This window comes from Pristiophorus japonicus, chromosome 12, assembly GCF_044704955.1.
Source record: "Pristiophorus japonicus isolate sPriJap1 chromosome 12, sPriJap1.hap1, whole genome shotgun sequence".
In the NCBI taxonomy this organism is placed as follows: domain Eukaryota; kingdom Metazoa; phylum Chordata; class Chondrichthyes; family Pristiophoridae; genus Pristiophorus; species Pristiophorus japonicus.
The window spans coordinates 176,811,080-176,830,255 of NC_091988.1; the positions used below are offsets into that span (position 1 = coordinate 176,811,080).

Consider the following 19,176-nt stretch of genomic DNA (forward strand, 5'->3'; position numbering starts at 1 on the left):
TAATGATAAGAAGGGACATGGAAATGGGGGTTCTTCTCAAAACTTCTCCCCCATTGCCTCCAGCTCAGTCAGAGCCCCAGATGCTTCCTTGGATCCCGGTGGCCGAGTCTGCCCCCACACAGCTGCAGGAGGAACAGACTTTGATGGGGCCCTCACCGGCTCCAAGACCCAGAGGATGTTTGCCAAAAGTGTCTAACCAGTCGCAGCAAGGAAGTGAGCAGCCTACCTCTACCTCTGCTGAAGGCACAGGGGTTGCAACTCGTAGAAGAACTCATAAAAAACAAAAGACACAAAAGTAGATGCACAAGAGTATATGAACAAATGTTCGTGCTAAGTTTCAGTTATTTTTAAGGCATAGATAAATGTATTTCTTTGCACCACTTTCCGGTCTTGTCCATTTTTGCCTCAAACCTTGGGAGTAGTGTTGTCACTGAAAGGTGAGATATTACTTAACCTTGAGCAATGGGGGCTGGAGTGACAGGAAAGCCTTGGTCAATGTAGGGATGCTTTATGGAATTGTTGGGGTGGGTGGGAGACTAGTAGAGCATGTTGCATTGGAGCAAGTTAAGTAAATTTGGCCATGGTGAGGCCATCCTGGCCTCCTGGGCAGCAATGTGCGCTGCTTCTGGTGCCATCTCCACCTCAGATTCCTCCTCCTCATCTTCCACATATACTTCCTCTTCTGAAGAGGCTGTGTGCTTTGCGTCTTGCTCCTCCTGCAGCTCAAATTCTTGCTGCTGCGCTATGTTGTGCAGCATACAGCAACAACGATGATTCTGGAGACCCTGGCTGGTGCGTACTGAAGAGTTCTTCCAAATCAGTCAAGGCATCCAAAACGCACCTTTAGCATGCCTAATGTTTGCTCTATGACACATCTGGTGGACATGTGGCTTTCATTATAATGCTCCTCAGCCTTATTACTTGGCCTCCTTAAAGGTGTCATCAGCCACGCCTTCATTGGATAGCTCTGGTCTCCAACCAGTCAGGCGTTACATCTGTTTGGAGGTATGAAGAGCTGAGAGAGGGTGGACTGGTGGAGCATGAAAGTGTCATGACAGCTGCCAGGGAATCTAGCACACACATAGATGATCATCTTTTTATGGTTATAGATGAGTTGCACATTGTGAACCGCAAGGGCTTCCACTCCCTCAAAGATTCCTGGGTGATATGGCGGTGCCTTGATGGCCACATGTGTGCAGTTGATGACGCCCTGCACCCGTGGGAAGCCAGCCAGAGTGGCAAAGCCGAATGCCCGCACAGTAACACTGGCTTCATCACTGGAAAAGTTGACATAATTGGCTGACTTGTCAAACATGGCATTGATCACCTGGGTGATGCATCTGTGGGCAGCTGACTGCGGGATCCCATAAATATCTGCTGCAGATCCCTGGAAGAAGCCTGAAGCAAAAAAGCTGAGGGAGGTGGTGACTTTGACAGCCACTGGTAAGGCGTGTCCACCAGGTCCTCTGGGCAGCAGGTCTTGTTCCAGCAAGCTACACGTGTCTGTGATGACCTAGCATGATAGCACTGCTGTTCAGTCATGTCCATGAAGCTCATCCTCTGTCTGTATATCCTGTGTTGGAAGTATCGCCTCGGGCACGGTCCAGCCCTGTGCTGACTCCCTCTCTTGTGTGCAGCATCAGGTCTCCGAGGAGAAAGTTGGTGTTGTGGTTGCTGCTGCTGGTCCAATCCTGAGGTCCAAGGTCAGCGAGCTTAAGCGGCACCCATGCTGATGTTATAGATGGCGGGTAAAGTGGAGATCAGAGGACCAATCCCTCAATGTTGTGACAGTGAGTGGCAATGTGATGAGAGTGACTTCCGAGGTTGCAGAGATGACCTGCAAACTGCTGACAGCTAAATCTCTGCACAAAATGGAGTCAGCAAGAGGCAAAGTAGTCAGGTGTAATTTGGGAGTATTTGTGTGTTTTTTCCAGCTCCCAATTAATGGACTTGCACAAAGGCCACTGAGCTTCGGTCTCCCCTTCACAGGTGAGGTTCCTGAGGTGCTTGATACCCATGCTCCTAAAGTTAAAGCTAAAAGCTGGTGTTAAAAACCTTCTAAAGGATCTCTCAACAAGAGGTAGCTTGCCTCTCCTGATCGGGTCCGTGGCATGCCTCCAAGCACGCTTACATGCGGAAGTCGATGGGTTGTCGACGCGCTGGCAATTTTGGCGATTTTTACTGCTGACGCGCCCCCGAACCCTCATGCCCTGCAACGGGAACATTTCAGCCTTTGTCTTTGGTTTCACTAACTAACCAAACTAACTAACCACAACACATCACATCAGTGACAGGATGAGGCTTTCTGTGACATCCTTTCTTTCCTCTTGGCCTCTTTGCTGCCATTCTCTGGATTAGTGGGATCAGGGTTCACCATATCAGAAGTCAAGTTGCATTTAGGGTTACAGTTTCGTAGTGGTTATGTTACTGGACTAGTATTCCAGAGGCCTGGACTAATAATCCGAAGACGTGGGTTCAAATCCCACCACGGCAGCTGGGGAGATTTAAATTCAGTTAATTAAATAAATCTGGAATTAAAAAGCTAGTATCAGAACTATGAAACTACCGGATAGTCAACTGGTTCACTAATGTCCTTTAGGGAAGGAAACCTGCCGTCCTTACCTGGTCTGGCCTATATGTGTCTCCAGGCCCACAGTAATGTGGTTGACTCTGAACTGCCCTCTGAAATGGCCTCATAAGCCACTCAGTTGTACCAAACCGCTACAACAAATTCAGCACTGTGGGAGTACCTTCACCACAAGGACCGCAGCGGTTCAAGAAGGCGGCTTACTATCACCTTCTCGAGGGCAATTAGGGATGGGCAATAACTGCCAGCCTTGCCAGCAACACCCACATCCCATGAACGAAGAAATTAAAAAATTATCTATCACTGCATGGATGGAGTGCATTGCCACAATGCTGCCATGATTTCCAATTTATAATTCGTCAAGTACATTGCATCTGTCTTTCATTTCTGTCTTTAGATCCCCTATGCAACAGATCATTTTCCAACTCTAAGTGTAGCAGGTAATTTACTGCCAGTTCCCTGCCAATGCTGTGCTGAAACAGATGATTGGAGGGTGTGCAAGAAACTTAAAAATAACTTAGCTTGCTGGACGTCTTCTGGCCACAGCTCCGGTTCCTAGTAGGTTTGGCCTGGCGCGGAAGGAATAAGGGCTTCCCTGCACAGTCCTGGGGGTAATATTGCAATCAGGTCCAGATGACATCATCAGAACCCGATCTGCATATGTAAACAAGGAACTTGCCAGCTTCAGGCAGGTGTCCTTGGACTCTGCAATTTAAAATTGCAGTCAGCAGTCTTGGAGTGGAAAGCTAGTGGATAAGGCTCCCAGTCAATTTTAACTGCCCCTCCCCGTTTGGTTTCTGCCAGATTGCGGGGACGAGGGTGTTAAATTCCCCTTCCCCCTCCAAAAATAAGAATTATTTTGTAATTTTTAAAATTAATGTTTATTTATGCTTGTCAATGGATAACTTTCCATTTCAGAGCAATTTCTCTTTCAGAAAGATAGCAAGTACAAAGATGATATTTGCTAGGCTGACCAAAATTAAATTCCTGTTATGCACAAGCTTTAGGGACGACACTTCATTTTCAAATAAAAAAAAGCAACAATTTCTTGATAAAGCGGGTATGTCTCGGTTGGCATTGTTAGCAGTAAAATCATTAATACATAGCCACTTAACTGGGCATACTGAACAGACTGAAAGCTTCCAGCTACCTAAAGGCTGAAATCTCTCCCCAGAGAGTCTGTGGTACAGTGGCAAATACAATAAGTTCACTATCACATCTGTGACTCCAGTTAATCCAAAGGGGGCGATATCAACTGGTTTAGGTGTTTGTTAGACTAACAATGAAAAAGAAAGTATCCTTTTGAGAGACAAGGGGGTATTTTAAATACTCATTTCAATTAATATATATATATTCCAGCAGGAATTGCCTCATTGAATACATATTCATGTTGCAAGATGCAAAAAACTTCAAATCGATTTTTTCTACATTTTTCCAGTTTATAAATGGCCGGCTCCAACAGAACATGCTGAAATCCAGATTTACTTTGAATGCCTCTCACCAGTTCAATGCCATTTTTTTTCATTCGCCTGCAGGACTTGAGGTAAGTGCGAATGCGCTTCCGGGCTCGCTCCTGAAATTCAGGGAACTGTCGGCTGCACGACTCAATGATAGCTTGAATCTTTTCTTTGGGCTGTTTTGAAATGGGAACCATTCGGTCAAGATTTTCATCAACAAACAGCCTCACAAACATCTGTTGGCAAAAGAAAAAATTAAAGAGTCAGAAATATCTTCAATATTATTAAAACCCATTTTTCTTCTGTTTGGCATGGTGAGGAGGTTCTACTGTAAAATGATTCACAACAGCACCCTAATTAAGCTTCTGAAGCAGTTTTAGAAGCCCAGCCCAGAATAAATATTGGGTTGTAGTAGCTATTGGGGTGAAATTTGCACAGTGCAACAGTAGCACACGGATAAGTTAATACATCTGCATGAAATCCCTCCATGTGTAATTCCCCTGGAGTCGTGAATCCAATTATTTTTTTAACAAAAAGATTGCATATGGATAGGTTTTTTAACTGCTTAATATCTCCAATCTAGCCCTTAGTTCTGATGTGTCTGCGATGTCGTGCTGCATTAAAGATACCTTATAAATGTAAACAGTGTTTGCTGCTGTTCCATCTCATGACTCACTGTGCTCATTTTCAAAATTGCATTTCGCTTTACTGAAGTCACTGACTACTTTTTCTATTCTAGTTACATCATTGGGTTAAAGTCACAATAACAGTGGAAGACTCCACATAGTTTCATTTGGAACCAGGATTTTTGGGAGAAAAATTGCGTAGCACCCCATTTGGGGCGATAACCTTTGTGGTAATGCAAAAATACTGCCGGGCACTACCCACTCCAGGAAGGAAGTGAAGCATTAAATCAAGCACTACAACTTCTCTTGGAGCACTAAAATCGGCAAGAGGAGCAGTAGTTGTGCAGCGCTGCATAATTTCAAGTGCAGCGCTGCCGAGAATGGAGGCTCTATCTTTCCCTTAAAGGGAAAGGGCACTGCTGCAGGCTCTGCCTTGGAACGAGGTACTTCCGTCACCGACGGCAGCCGCGATCTGACCCGATTAGCCTCAAGCACGCTAGCAGAGCGCAGGGCTGATCGATCGCGGCCGAAGAAAATTCTCAAAAATGACCATTATGCATCAGCAAACATTTTTTTCCCCACACCAACATCCCCTTTAAACAGCACTCCCGAAGCACCCGGTCTCCCGAACAACACCTCCTGCTGCTATTGGTGTCGTCGTCCGGCGATGCTGCAGGGGACGGAACCGAAGTTTGAGTCCAGGCGATGCGCATGATGATGACGTCATAATCTCTGGGCGCAGGATATCGAAGCACTAGGGGTAACCGCTACCGCAAACCTCCAGGAGAAGTTTGCGGTGTCAGTATTGTGCCCGTGCGCAGAGCCGTTAATGCCCCGTTATCGCCCCCGTGGCGCTAACGTGGGGGCACAAACTAGGCCAATTTCTAGTCCTTTACTTTTTAAGGGAATGTATCTTTATGCAGAAACATACATTTACCTAACCCTGACTGTCCCATTTAATCAATCAGTCATATACAACTTTCTGTCCATTTTCTCCTCAAATGGATAAGTTGCTTGTAGCCCATAGTGCGAGAACGGTGAAGCCAAATGCTGGCGGAGGTCAGGCAGTAACTGTTTTAAACAGGAACCCCTTGCTAAAGACAGGGGTTGTAGCCATTCAAAAATGCAGTTAAAATTGTCTGGAGATGGAAGTACAGAGACATGCGAATGATAAATAAACAGGTTAAAAAATTATTATATAAAATATTCCTTGCTTATTGACACAGTTTTAAATGTTGGTTTGGTACCAAACAAATAATTGAACAGGGTGAAAGGAAGAAGTATTGCAATAAACTGAAGCTAAGTTTAGATCTAGAAATGTTGAAACAGCGAGGGTTTTGAGTGGAACCTCAATCTCTGAGGAGAAAACACTCGGAAAGTTTGAATTAAACATGGTAAAATATTCTCAAGTCCATGACTATAAGTGTGAGCAATTTGGTTTAAACATTTTTGTGCAGAGGAAGTTTTCTTGCTTAGTCTAATTCATGTTTTACATAATATTATTCTTGTAAATATATTTATATTTTAGCTGAAAAGAAAGTAAGTCATCAAACTATTTTAAAATAATTATTTGTTTGTTCTCATGTTAATACTGCAAGTCTCTCAGAAAGCCCTTAAGTCCATGATTACAGACTGTACCTTTTCATTTCTGCTTACTTTGAGGGTAAGACTCCCTCTACCTTTTCCCTTTCCCTTAGTCTTTGTAAGCCACACACTGGCTGATGGTCAGGCAGTCAACTCTCAGTGCCAATCTGACCTAGCCGTTAGGGGATTACTCCCAGGTTTTCTCTACATTACAACATAAATTTCCTACATTACAACAGTGACTACACTTTAAAAAGTACTTCATTGGCTGTAAAATGCTTTGGGACGTCCGGTGGCCATGAAAGTTTTACGTAAATGCAAGTCTTTCTTCCCTCCTCTGTGAAGGGAAGCTCCAGACTTTCTGCAGTGGTAAGGCAGGGGTTTAAATCTCAGTAATATGGAGATCAACTTAGCTCTGCACCTGTCTGGGGCCTAGAACATACCTACTTAAATTAAACTTTTTTTTTAATATCCAAGGGGGCGAAATTGCCCCTTTTTCAGAGGCCAGTTAGTGCTTCCGCAAGACACTTTTTGCCCGGGGTGGGGGGAGCTACCGGCTCCCGGGAAATTGCCTGGGAGTTTGTGGAGGCACTGCAATGGCAGCACTGTGTCCTGCGGGTACTGCCCCTGGCTGCCGCGCAACCTCCGATGATGTCATTGCTGTGCACAGCAATCCTTCAGCGGCGTATGCTGACCCCTTTCCGCCCCGTGGCCTGTGAGGCTGGTGCGAGAGGGGCCCCGTGCCGACATCTTTAACGTTCTGCCGGCTCTCGGGTCGGCTTCAGGTTGTCCCACCTAGTGCGGTCGGGTGCCGGGCTGCGGCCTTGGTGGTCCAGCGGTGGCCATCAGAGGCCTTGCCGAGTGCGCAGGGGCCTTCCCCTTTAAGTGAAGGGTAGGGGATTTGAAACGCATCAGCGCTACGCGGATGCAATTCACTCTGTTAGCGCCGCTGGAACTGCCCCTAAAGGAAGTGGAGCACACAAAATTTCTCTCCACCTCCTTTGAGGTGCGGTAATCCCAATTTAGCAGCCGGGGGCGGGGCTTCTGCACCTCATCATATAGCCCCAGCAGGTTACCGGGGCTATAAACTTCCCTTTATCCTTAAATTTTTATTCAATAGTTTTTAAATCTTTTTTAAGCCAGGCCTAAAGGGGACGGCCTTAGCGCTCCTGGAATCTTTGTAAAACGTCAACTATTTGCACTCTAAAACCATTTTTGCAGCAATATCTCTAACCACCCTTGTGAATAATGCATTGGCCGTCCTTATAATAGGCAGCAAAACCTCATGGAGCTTTGTGAAAAGACATCTAGCACTGAGCAAGATAATCTAGAGAGACATTCTCTGGTCTAGCAGTTATAGTGAATGTGGGTGACATGGCCCTGTCACTTTGTGCCAATCTATTTTCACCTTTGGTTTATATTCAGCTCAGCTTTTTGATCCTACATTTTATGTTTCTTCAGTTTATTTCAGGTACAATCAGTCGTGTATTTCCTTCACCTAAATCTTTTCATATTCTTTCTTAGATTGTAGGTGCCAGTTTTCTGCCATGAGTTGCTAGTTTTGCCCAGAACATTGCTAAAATAATTTAACCCTTGAATGTATTATTAGGAACATTAATAATATAGTACACATTGCCAAGGTAAAGATCCAAGTTAAGTACCTGAGCTTCAGCAAATAGGTACAAATGTGTTCACTGCATATTCTTTTCCTCACTATTTTAGTAGAAACTTTAACCTGATTAAAAACAAATTGATGCTTCCGCTAAAATAATGAAGAGAGGAATTTTAGACAAACGCATCAAATATTTTATTCCACAGCATAATTTCATGGTCCCTGTAATGTTTTCTGCTGGTAGATGTTTTTTCAATGTAAATGCTGGGGATTTTACTACACTAAAAACAAGTTTGTTTTCTCATGACAAGCACTTTTCTCACTAAATGGGGTCAAAATTCCATGGGCAAGGCCACCCGTTACCGCCGGAGAGGGGCGGCTAACGAGCGGCTAAGTACTTATCGTCGGTGGCGACCAGATTCCTCGGCTCACGGTAAATTTAGTTGGGCGGTGGGGGCAGCGCCAAGAGGTACAGCTGCATGCTCTGCCGCCACCCACGTGGTGACGCATTGGCTACGAAATGAGGTAAGTACGGAGGCCTTACCAGTAGGCCTCCGTACAGCCTGGAAAAGCTGGTGGGACATTGGGGATCCCAGGGCGGTAGCGTCCAGAGATCAAGGAAAGTGTTTATGTTTTTTTTTAGCATTTATGTATTAATGGGACCAGTGGAGAAGTGTGGGTGAGGGAAATTGTGGGAAACTTGTTTTTATTCATTTTTTTCATTTCGCAGCCAACCATCGGGAAATTCAGTAGGCATCTGAGGACGAGTGTGCAGCGCCACTTTTAGTGCTGCTCTCTCATATTTGGGTGGGAAAACTGAGAGCAAAATTCCAGTTACCGCCCCCCCCACAGGAAACGGAGCGCAATGTTGCGCGCTCCACTTCGTTTTTGGTGGCGGGATCGGGGACGCTACCCAGGCGCATCAGTGAGCGCTAGCGCTGATACGTTTCAACGCCCTTCCGCTTCCGTTAAAGGAGAGGGACGCTGCGAGCTCTGCACACCCTTTGATGGCCTCCACTGGGCCACCAGGGCTAAGGGGTGTCAGGCTGCACGATCACGGCCCGGAGACCCGCAACATGGCTCGACTGCGGGCCAACAGGTAAGGGGGTTAAAAAAAAAAATGGCAGCGCAGCGCACCTCCCCTTTAACTGTCGCCCCGCAATGGCTGTGTGGCCTGGCTCGCGACCCACGAGGCTGGCACGGGCATTGCTCGTGGCGGCCTCACGGGGGCGCTGGCCAATTTCCGCCACAGGGCAGAAAGGGGCCACCGGTGGGTGAAAAGGGGTCACCATGCATGGAGATGATGTCATCATTGCTGGCGTGGCGGCCCAGGGTGCAAATGCATTTGCATCTCCAGTAACACCAGCACAATTTTACGGGTGCCGGTGGCCACTCCCGCACCCCACATTTTTGCGCACAATAGGGGAATTTCAGCCCTTTATATCTTCTTTTTCTATTTTCCTTACCACTTTATACTTAATTTTTCCTTTTCCTATAACAACCCTTTCCCTCTACACAACTGAATTAACAAACTTATGGCTAACTGCATCTGACACCTTAATAAGGAAACTCCTTTTCCAATTTGTTACTTCACTTTTTGTTCCAGACAAATTACTGTTATAATTATATTTTACTGTAGAGAAGCTTCCTGCAACAAAAAACATTACCCCTTTTTATTTTAACACAGATCTGTGGCATTGCTCACAGGTAGTCTGGGATCTGGAACACAATTATATTGTTCATCTCTTCAAATCCCTCCATGACCTCCCTATCTCTGTAAGCTCTTCCAGCCCTAAAGCCCACAGAGATCCCCGTGCTCCTCCAATTCTGGCCTCTTGCTCATCCCTAATTTTAATCGCTCCACCAATGGCGGCCGTGCCTTCAGCTGCCTAGGCCCTAAGGTCTGGAATTCTCTCCCTAAATCTATCCTCCATCTCCTCCTTGAAAACACTCATTGAAGCCTACCTCTTTGTCCAAGCTTTTGGTCACGTTGTAATATCTATTTATGCGGTGCCGCAGTGTCAAATTTTGTTTGATAACATTACTGTGAAGTGCCTTGGGATGTTTTACTATGCTAAAGATGCTATATAAATGCAATTTGTTGTTGCTAACCTGGCCTGTCCATTTAAGGCAACTGCTTAGGTACTCCCTATGGGAAACAAGTCTAAATAGGCCCTAAGGTCAGTTACAGACTAATCATTGTTATTGTTGTAAGTTTCAGTATATGGGCAGCCACCTGGCTCCCCAGATCCTGGGGCATTAGGGACAGGAAATAGCAGTGGGGAGATGATGCCTCCCATGTCTTTTTGTGCCCTTTACATCAGTGAAATTAATGCCCAATATTACTGGATGGCAAACAGTATAGATAAGTACATTTTAAAGAGACAGATAGAAGATTCTTGCAGCAGTTTCGAGGCTATGTCTGGCCTGTCTTTTATATATTTTTTCTCCTGATGCTAAAGGTTTCAAGAGCTTTTGTGCCAATTCTTTAGATTTTTTCTTTTTTTGGTCAAAGTACTATTACTGGCAACGATTGGTTTCCTATTAGGAATCTTCTATCTGAGATGCTGGGAAGAAAAAGAGGAAGTCCAATGGAAGGATGCTAGGTACGTTGGGTTGCACAAGATGTCATTTGTGCTCTCCACCCAGTACCTGCACACCAATGTTCCCTCTCATTTTATTTTAGGCCACGTGCCAGGTTCCCTCCTCCTCCCCCCCCCCCCAAATTGTTTGGGTCTTTAATCTGTTTTTTGCCGCTCCCAGGAGATCACATGTTTTTGGCTGGGCAAAGAGTGTATATATTGTGATACGCAAGATATGTGGGACAGTCTAGATGGAGCAGAGGGTCTTTTCTTGTCCTGTCATTGTTCGTACGTTCATATTCGTAATCCACACATGTTTGGGATATCAAGAAATTAAACTTCATCCCTAACGATTCAGTGAGTAGCTGAGATAAACCAGGAAGGTCAAAGGCTCAATGGTAGGGGTGCTACAATTGGCTCAGTACCTTTGGGTTAGGGTTGGAAAAATAATCCAAGGTTCCCACTCCTATGGACCGTGTGGCCACCAACTAAGTATAGGATGGAGTCAGGTTATGATGACTGTGTGGTAAAATAGCCTGGCAAAACTTAGCATGAAGGTTCACCCATGTTAAGTTGTAGTCACCCATATCCTGGACTATTCAGAAGCAGTAATATAGCAATGATGCTAGCACACAGACAGAATCCACCGAACTGAACATTTTGTTTCAATAGGAAGTCTTTTCTTCTTTCCTTCAAGCATCACTCTAATTTCTGAGGTAAGATTGCCATGTTATTGACTGCACCAAATTTCTCCCCTACGGCTTCTTGTATTAACATTGAATGTAATGAAAGATAGCCACTATAATTTCTTAGTTTATATTGCATTCTGAAATAAGCTGTAATACTTGACATTTTCATGAAGAGTCGACTTGTACAAGGTTGAATTGGTGATGAAAGAATTGCCCAATCTGACTTGGTCCTCCAAGAACTGTGCTGGCTACAGGTGAGTAAGTCACTTAGATGTATTCCAGGTCAAATCAACTGCAGCTGCCATCACATAGAAACTGTGTCAGTTTGGACTTGGACTTCTTCAAGAGCTTCAAGTCAAAAGGAGCTGGTGTGAAGCCAGGTGGTGGTTCAGTTCAATTAAAACAGATTCAGTTTAGCTAAGCTTAGCCAATGTAAATCATAGCTGTGGCTCGATCTAAGTTTGGGTGGGCTGAGCCGAGCAGGCTAGCTCAAAGTCTGGTTGTGATTCAGATAAATTGAACTCTGTTTGGGGGACACGAAGTGGCACACAGCAGTCAAACTGGATGGAGGTACACAAAGCCAAAGTAAAGTCTAGCTGTAAACCGGCTATAATAAATAGGAACACAAATAGCCCCAATAGAAATCATTCTGGAACAAATATTTACTCCGTAATGGTTGAAAGTTATTTGAGAAGCCATCAGAACACACCAGCTTATACCTTTGTATTATATCAGCCAGACAGTTAAAGTATATCAAATAAAACAGAAAAGACTGGAAGTGCACAAAAGGTCCATTGGCAGCTGTAAAGAGGATAGGTGGGTTAATCCTTTGTCAAAACTGGCAGTTTTGAGAAAGAGTCCACATCCAAAGTCAAAAGCAAAACACTGCGGATGCTGGAAATCTGAAATAAAAACAGAAAATGTTGGAAATACTCAGCAGGTCAAGCAGCATTTGTGGCAACATCTCAACAGATGACCTGATGAGTATTTAGAAACATAGAAAATAGGTGCAGGAGTAGGCCATTCAGCCCTTCGAGCCTGCACCGCCATTCAATGAGTTCATGGCTGAACATGCGACTTTAGTACCCCACTCCTGCTTTCTTGCCATACCCCTTGATCCCCCGAGTAGTAAGGACTACATCTAACTCCTTTTTGAATATATTTAGTGAATTGGCCTCAACAACTTTCTGTGGTAGAGAATTCCACAGGTTCACCACTTTCTGGGTGAAGAAGTTTCTCCTCATCTCAGTCCTAAATAGCTTACCCCTTATCCTTAGAATGTGACCCCTGGTTCTGGACTTCCCCAACATTGGGAACATTCTTCCTGCATCTAACCTGTGTAAACCTGTCAGAATTTTAAACGTTTCTATGAGAACCCCTCTCATTCTTCTGAACTCCAGTGAATACAAGCCCAGTTGATCCAGTCTTTCTTGATGTGTCAGTCCCGCCATCCCGGGAATCAGTCTGGTGAACCTTCGCTGCACTCCCTCAATAGCAAAAATGTCCTTCCTCAAGTTAGGAGACCAAAACTGTAAACAATACTCCAGGTGTGGCCTCACAAAGGCCCTGTACAACTGTAATAACACCTCCCTGCCCCTGTACTCAAATCCCCTCGCTATGAAGGCCAACATGCCATTTGCTTTCTTAACCGCCTGCTGTACCTGCATGCCAACCTTCAATGGCTGATGTACCATGACACCCAGGTCTCGTTGCACCTCCCCTTTTCCTAATCTGTCACCATTCAGATAATAGTCTGTCTCTCTGTTTTTACCACCAAACCTCACATTTATCCACATTATACTTCATCTGCCAGACATTTGCCCACTCACCTAACCTATCCAAGTCACTCTGCAGCCTCATAGCATCCTTCTCGCAGCTCACACTGCCACCCAACTTAGTGTCATCCGCAAATTTGGAGATACTACATTTAGTCCCTTCGTCTAAATCATTAATGTACAATGTAAACAGTTGGGGCCCCAGCACAGAACCTTGTGGTACCCCACTAGTCACTGCCTGCCATTCTGAAAAGTACCCATTTACTCCTACTCTTTGCTTCCTGTCTGCCAACCAGTTTTCAATCCACGTCAGCACACTACCCCCAATCCCATCTGCTTTAATTTTGCACACTAATCTCTTGTGTGGGACCTTGTCGAAAGCCTTCTGAAAGTCCAAATACACCACATCAACTGGTTCTCCCTTGTCCACTCTACTGGAAACATCCTCAAAAAATTCCAGAAGATTTGTCAAGCATGATTTCCCTTTCACAAATCCATGCTGACTTGGACCTATCATGTCACCTCTTTCCAAATGCGCTGCTATGACATCCTTAATAATTGATTCCATCAATTTCCCCACTACTGATGTCAGGCTGACCGGTCTATAATTCCCTGTTTTCTCTCTCCCTCCTTTTTTAAAAAGTGGGCTTACATTGGCTACCCTCCACTCCATAGGAACTGATCCAGAGTCTATGGAATGTTGGAAAATGACTGTCAATGCATCCACTATTTCCAAGGCCACCTCCTTAAGTACTCTGGGATGCAGACCATCAGGCCCTGGGGATTTATCGGCCTTCAATCCCATCAATTTCCCCAACACAATTTCCCGACTGATAAGGATTTCCCTCAGTTCCTCCTTCTTACTAGACCCTCTGACCCCTTTTAATCCGGAAGGTTGTTTGTGCCCTCCTTAATGAATACCGAACCAAAGTACTTGTTCAATTGCTCTGCCATTTCTTTGTTCCCAGTTATGACTTCCCCTGATTCTGACTGCAGGGGACCTACGTTTGTCTTTACTAACCTTTTTCTCTTTACATATCTATAGAAGCTTTTGCAGTCCATTTTAATGTTCCCTGCAAGCTTCCTCTCAAACTCTATTTTCCCTGCCCTAATCAAACCCTTTGTCCTCCTTTGCTGAGTTCTAAATTTCTCCCAGTCCCCGGGTTCGTTGTTATTTCTGGCCAATTTGTATGCCACTTCCTTGGCTTTAATACTATCCCTGATTTCCCTTGATAGCCACGGTTGAGCCACCTTCCCTTTTTTATTTTTACGCCAGACAGGGATGTACAATTGTTGTAGTTGCCCATTGCCCATCCACAGTCAACCCCTTAAGTATCATTCGCCAATCTATCCCAGCCAATTCACGCCTCATACCTTCAAAGTTACCATTCATTAAGTTCTGGACCATGGTCTCTGAATTAACTGTTTCATTCTCCATCCTAATGTAGAATTCCACCATATTATGGTCACTCTTCCCCAAGGGGCCTCGCACAACGAGATTGCTAATTAATCCTCTCTCATTACACAACACTCAGTCTAAGATGGCCTCCCCCCTAGTTGGTTCCTCGACATATTGGTCTAGAAAACCATCCCTTATGCACTCCAGGAAATCCTCCTCCACCGCATTGCTACCAGTTTGGTTAGCCCAATCTATATGCATATGTAAGTCACCCATGATAACTGCTGCACCTTTATTGCATGCACCCCTAATTTTCTGTTTGATGCCCTCCCCAACATCACTACTATTGTTTGGAGGTCTGTACACAACTCCCACTAGCGTTTTCTGCCCCTTGGTATTCCGTAGCTCCACCCATACCGATTCCACATCATCCAAGCTAATGTCTTTCCTTACAATTGCATTAATTTCCTCTTTAACCAGCAACGCCAACCCGTCTCCTTTTCCTTTCTGTCTATCCTTCCTAAATGTTGAATACCCTTGGATGTTGAGTTCCCAGCCTTGGTCACCCTGGAGCTATGTCTCCGTGATGCCAACCACATCGTATCCGTTAACTGCTATCTGCACAGATAATTCGTCCACCTTATTCCGAATACTCCTCGCATTGAGGCACAGAGCCTTCAGGCTTGCCTTTTTAATCAACTTAGACCCTTTAGAATTTTGCTGCAAAGTGGCCCTTTTTGTTTTTTGCCTTGGGTTTCGCTGCCCTCCACTTTTACTCATCTCCTTTCTGTGTTTTGCTTCTGTCTCCATTTTGTTTCCCTCTGTCTCCCTGCATTGGTTCCCATCCCCCTGCCATATTAGTTTAACTCCTCCCCAACAGCACTAGCAAACACTCCTCCTAGGACTTTGGTTCCTGTCCTGCCTAGGTGCAGACCGTCCGGTTTGTACTGGTCCCACCTCCCCCAGAACCGGTTCCAATGCCCCAGGAATTTGAATCCCTCCCTGCTGCACCACTGCTCAAGCCACGTATTCATCTGAGCTATCCTGCGATTCCTACTCTGACTAGCATGTGGCACTGGTAGCAATCCTGAGATTACTACTTTTGAGGTCCTACTTTTTAATTTAGCTCCGAGCTCCTTAAATTCGTCTCGTAGGACCTCAGCCCGTTTTTTACCTATATCGTTAGTACCAATATGCACCACGACAACTGGCTGTTCGCCCTCCCTTTTCAGAATGTCCTGCACCTGCTCCGAGACATCCTTGACCCTTGTACCAGGGAGGCAACATACCATCCTGGAGTCTCGGTTGCGGCCACAGAAACACCTATTTATTCCCCTTACAATTTAATCCCCTATCACTATTGCTCGCCCAATCTTTTTCCTGCCCTCCTGTGCAGCAGAGCCAGCCATGGTGCCATGAACTTGGCTGCTGCTGCCCTCCCCTGATGAGTCATCCCCCTCAACAGTACTCAAAGCGGTGTATCTGTTTTGCAAGGGGATGACTGCAGGGGATCCCTGCTCTACCTTCCTTGCACTGCTCTTCCTATTGGTCTTCCATTCCCTATCTGGCTGTGGGCCCTTTACTTGCGATAAGACCAACTCACTAAATGTGCTATTCACGTCATTCTCAGCATCGTGGATGCTCCAAAGTGAATCCACCTTCAGATCCAATTCCGCAACGCGTTCCGTCAGGAGCTGGAGGCGGATACACTTCCCGCATACGTAGTCGTCAGGGACACCGGAGGCGTCCCTGATTTCCCACATAGTACAGGAGGAGCATAACACGTGTCCGAGCTCTCCTGCCATGACTTAACCCTTAGATTAACTTAAATTGGCAACAACAATGCTAAAAGTTACTCACTGATATAGAAGAGAAAAAAGAAAAACTACTTACCAGTCACCAGCCAATCACTTATCCCCTTGGCTGTGACGTCACCTTTCTAGTTCTTTCTACTTCTTTTTTGCCTTCTTCCTGTAGCTGCACCGGCTGGCCTTTTGTAGGCCTCCACGCACCCCGGACTGTCGCCTCTTGCCAATGCTGCCCGACTCCTTATCTCGCGGCCTTTTGTAGGCCTCCACGCATTTTCTGTTTTTATTCCTAAGTGTTACCTGTCTTTTCTCTTTTATAGATGCCATTTGACCTGCTGTATATTTCCAGCATTTACTGGTTTATTTCAGATTTACAAAATATGCAGTGTCTTGTTACTTGCACAGCTAAAGTTGTACCCATCCCTAATGGTTGTTTCTAGTAACTACTAATACATGCCACTGTATGTAGCAGCGCTGATCAAGTCTGCAAGAGTGACACAATCACTCTGCAGTGACATTATCACCTCAGCAAGTCTACCAACTCAGAATTAGTTGCTGAAAACAGCTACAATCATGGCCTAGTGGACTTAAAGCAAACATTCCAGAAACCTAATTGGAGTTATAGGAACAAAAATCAAAGGGTCAGTGCTACCAACAGTTTTTGGCCAATTCCTGACAATGCAGAGTCATTAAACACAAGGAAATAAATTTGGTCTGGGTCGGACCTATTCCAGCATCAATTATAGCCTTGCCTTTCTACAGGTCTAGGAAAGACTGGAATCTATTCATGGAAATGTTGCTTCAGCTTTACTCTAGTGAAAACCTAAGGACTAAATAAATTAATTCTATAGGTTTAAATTCTTTTCTATGGATTATACTGCACAAGCCAGTTAATAAGATTGATGTATTTAAAGAGATTGTAGCTGTGTTGGAGTCTGTAGACCAGACTGTTCACAGAAGTGCCTTGAAACTGTATACAAGAACCAATGCATTATTCTTACATTGAAGGCCTTCAGCCGCTCAGGATCCATTCCCTCAGAGTCATTAATCTTCTCATTGTCTTCATGGTCATCGTGTTCGTCATCATCGTCGTCCACACCCCTGCTGATCGACAGGTCCTCAGGACAACTTCCTGAAAGCTCATTTCTGCCAGAGTCGTAACTTCCTGAGCTGTAGGGTGGAGACTGGAGCAAAAACATAAATCATCATATTTTTACTTAAACATTTAAAGCAGGCATATTAATTTTGTTGATCTTAATAGGTATATCGTCTAATCCATTTAAATGTATGATCTCCACTCACTCAGTTTGATAGATTCTGATTCTATTAGGTGTATACCAAGAATTATTTTCATTTACCGGTATGGCTTTGTAATCACACATATAAGGAGCTTTTCGCCAGGTTAAATCTCTACTCTAAATGCAAATGTTTTAATTGGTCATAATTTCTTACTCTGACAACAATGGCAGAGTCAATGCAAAAGTCAAATATGGGAGAAATGAAAATGAAATATAGAGCTTCTCTCGATGGCTCAACTAATGAAGACAGTGAAATGGTCAACCAAATAAACCAGGAAAGTACTAGGTTTAATCCCCTGTTTGTGTTGTGTTTGTTATCTTAGCTCAGTTAGTGTTAGGAATGTTAGAGTTGGCTTCAGTGTGCTACTGTCCAGATTCATGCATGAAAAATGGGCACGTTGACAAGGTGACTGGCCCCCATGGAAACATTTTAAATTTTTCAATTAAATAGTTTAGGCAGGACCAGGGGGCACAAATGTAAGTTGTAAAAGGCTAGATCTAGGTTAGACGTTAGGAGATGGTTCTTTTCACAGAGAATAGTAGACCTCTGGAACAAGCTGCCCTCTCATGTGGTAGATGCAGGCTCATTGAATTCGTTCAAACAAAAGCTGGATTTGTTTCTGGCTGTGGTGGAGATTCTTACAGTAGGTAGGTACTGCAGGGAATTTAATGGCCAGAGTGATCTCCTGGACTAGTTTCGATCGCCTAGATGGGTCGGAGAGGAAATCCCAGATTTCCCCGCCCCCCCCCAAATTGGCCTGGGTTGTTTATCTGTTTTTTTTGCTAGATCACATGATTTGGGGTGGGGTGGAGTGTATATGTTGCGATTGTGAGAGACAGGCTCGATGGACCAGATGGTCTTTACCTGTCCGTCATTGTTCGTATGTATGGGGGAAAGGAAGGGGGAATACTGCGAGGCAAAGGAGGAAACTATTTCCTTTAATTTAACACAAATTCTAAAAATCTGAAATAAAAGCAGGAAATGCTGGAAGTGAAGAGCAGATCACACAGCAATTGAAAGAGAAAACCAGGTTGATATTCAGGGATCCCAATGAAAGCTACTATCCAAACATTAACCTTTTTTTCAGATGCTGTTTTCGGTTTGTACTTTGTATGAGCAACAACAGAAAATTATGTCCCAAAGCATTTCAAAGTGTAGTCTTTGATCCTGAATTTGCAGTTGCAGGCTACCTTTGGGGAAATGCTTCCGATCCGTAAATAAAATGCCCACATACCTGGTGGTCCGGGAGGTACGGAGATTCGCGGTCCTGGGACTCTCCGGGTACGCGTGGGAAGAGGCCCACATATCCCAGGGGCACAGGCGGTTCGCAAGCGTCCCTGGGATCACGCGGGCCAGCCCAACGGATAACATACGGAATCCCCATTCATACTTATGGGGATTCTCTTTACGGAAATCCCATAAGTATGAATGGCAATACCCAAAAAAATACATCTAGACATCAAATAAATTTTTAAAAATCATATTTAAAATTCATTAAAATGTCATATTTAAAATTCATTAAAATTTCAAACAAAAATAACATTTTTGAAAAATAAGTTTACATGTTTTGAAGAGGTTAAAAACAAACTTACCTTATTTCACAGATTTTTAAATGTATAAATTATTGATTACATTTTATTTTTCAGTTTTTTAAAATTCTTACGCTGGTAAAAGCAGGCTTTACACCTGCTTTTGCTAGGTGTAAGAATTTCACGGGCATTCGCTGGGCAGAAGTTGGGCAAATAGCTCAACTCTCCG

General features: G+C 44.5%; 1 protein-coding gene across 3 annotated transcripts in view; it reads right to left on the minus strand.

Moving 5' to 3' along the window:
- Positions 1-19,176, minus strand: part of nol4lb (nucleolar protein 4-like b) — a 322,631-nt gene that overhangs the window by 63,389 nt on the left and 240,066 nt on the right. For all 3 annotated transcript variants that reach the window (XM_070896203.1, XM_070896201.1, XM_070896202.1), the window contains 2 exons: positions 17,121-17,303; positions 4,089-4,280 (listed from right to left, as the gene is read on the minus strand). In XM_070896203.1, the coding sequence (XP_070752304.1) occupies positions 4,089-4,280; positions 17,121-17,303 (375 nt within the window). The remainder of the gene's footprint in view (positions 1-4,088; positions 4,281-17,120; positions 17,304-19,176) is intronic.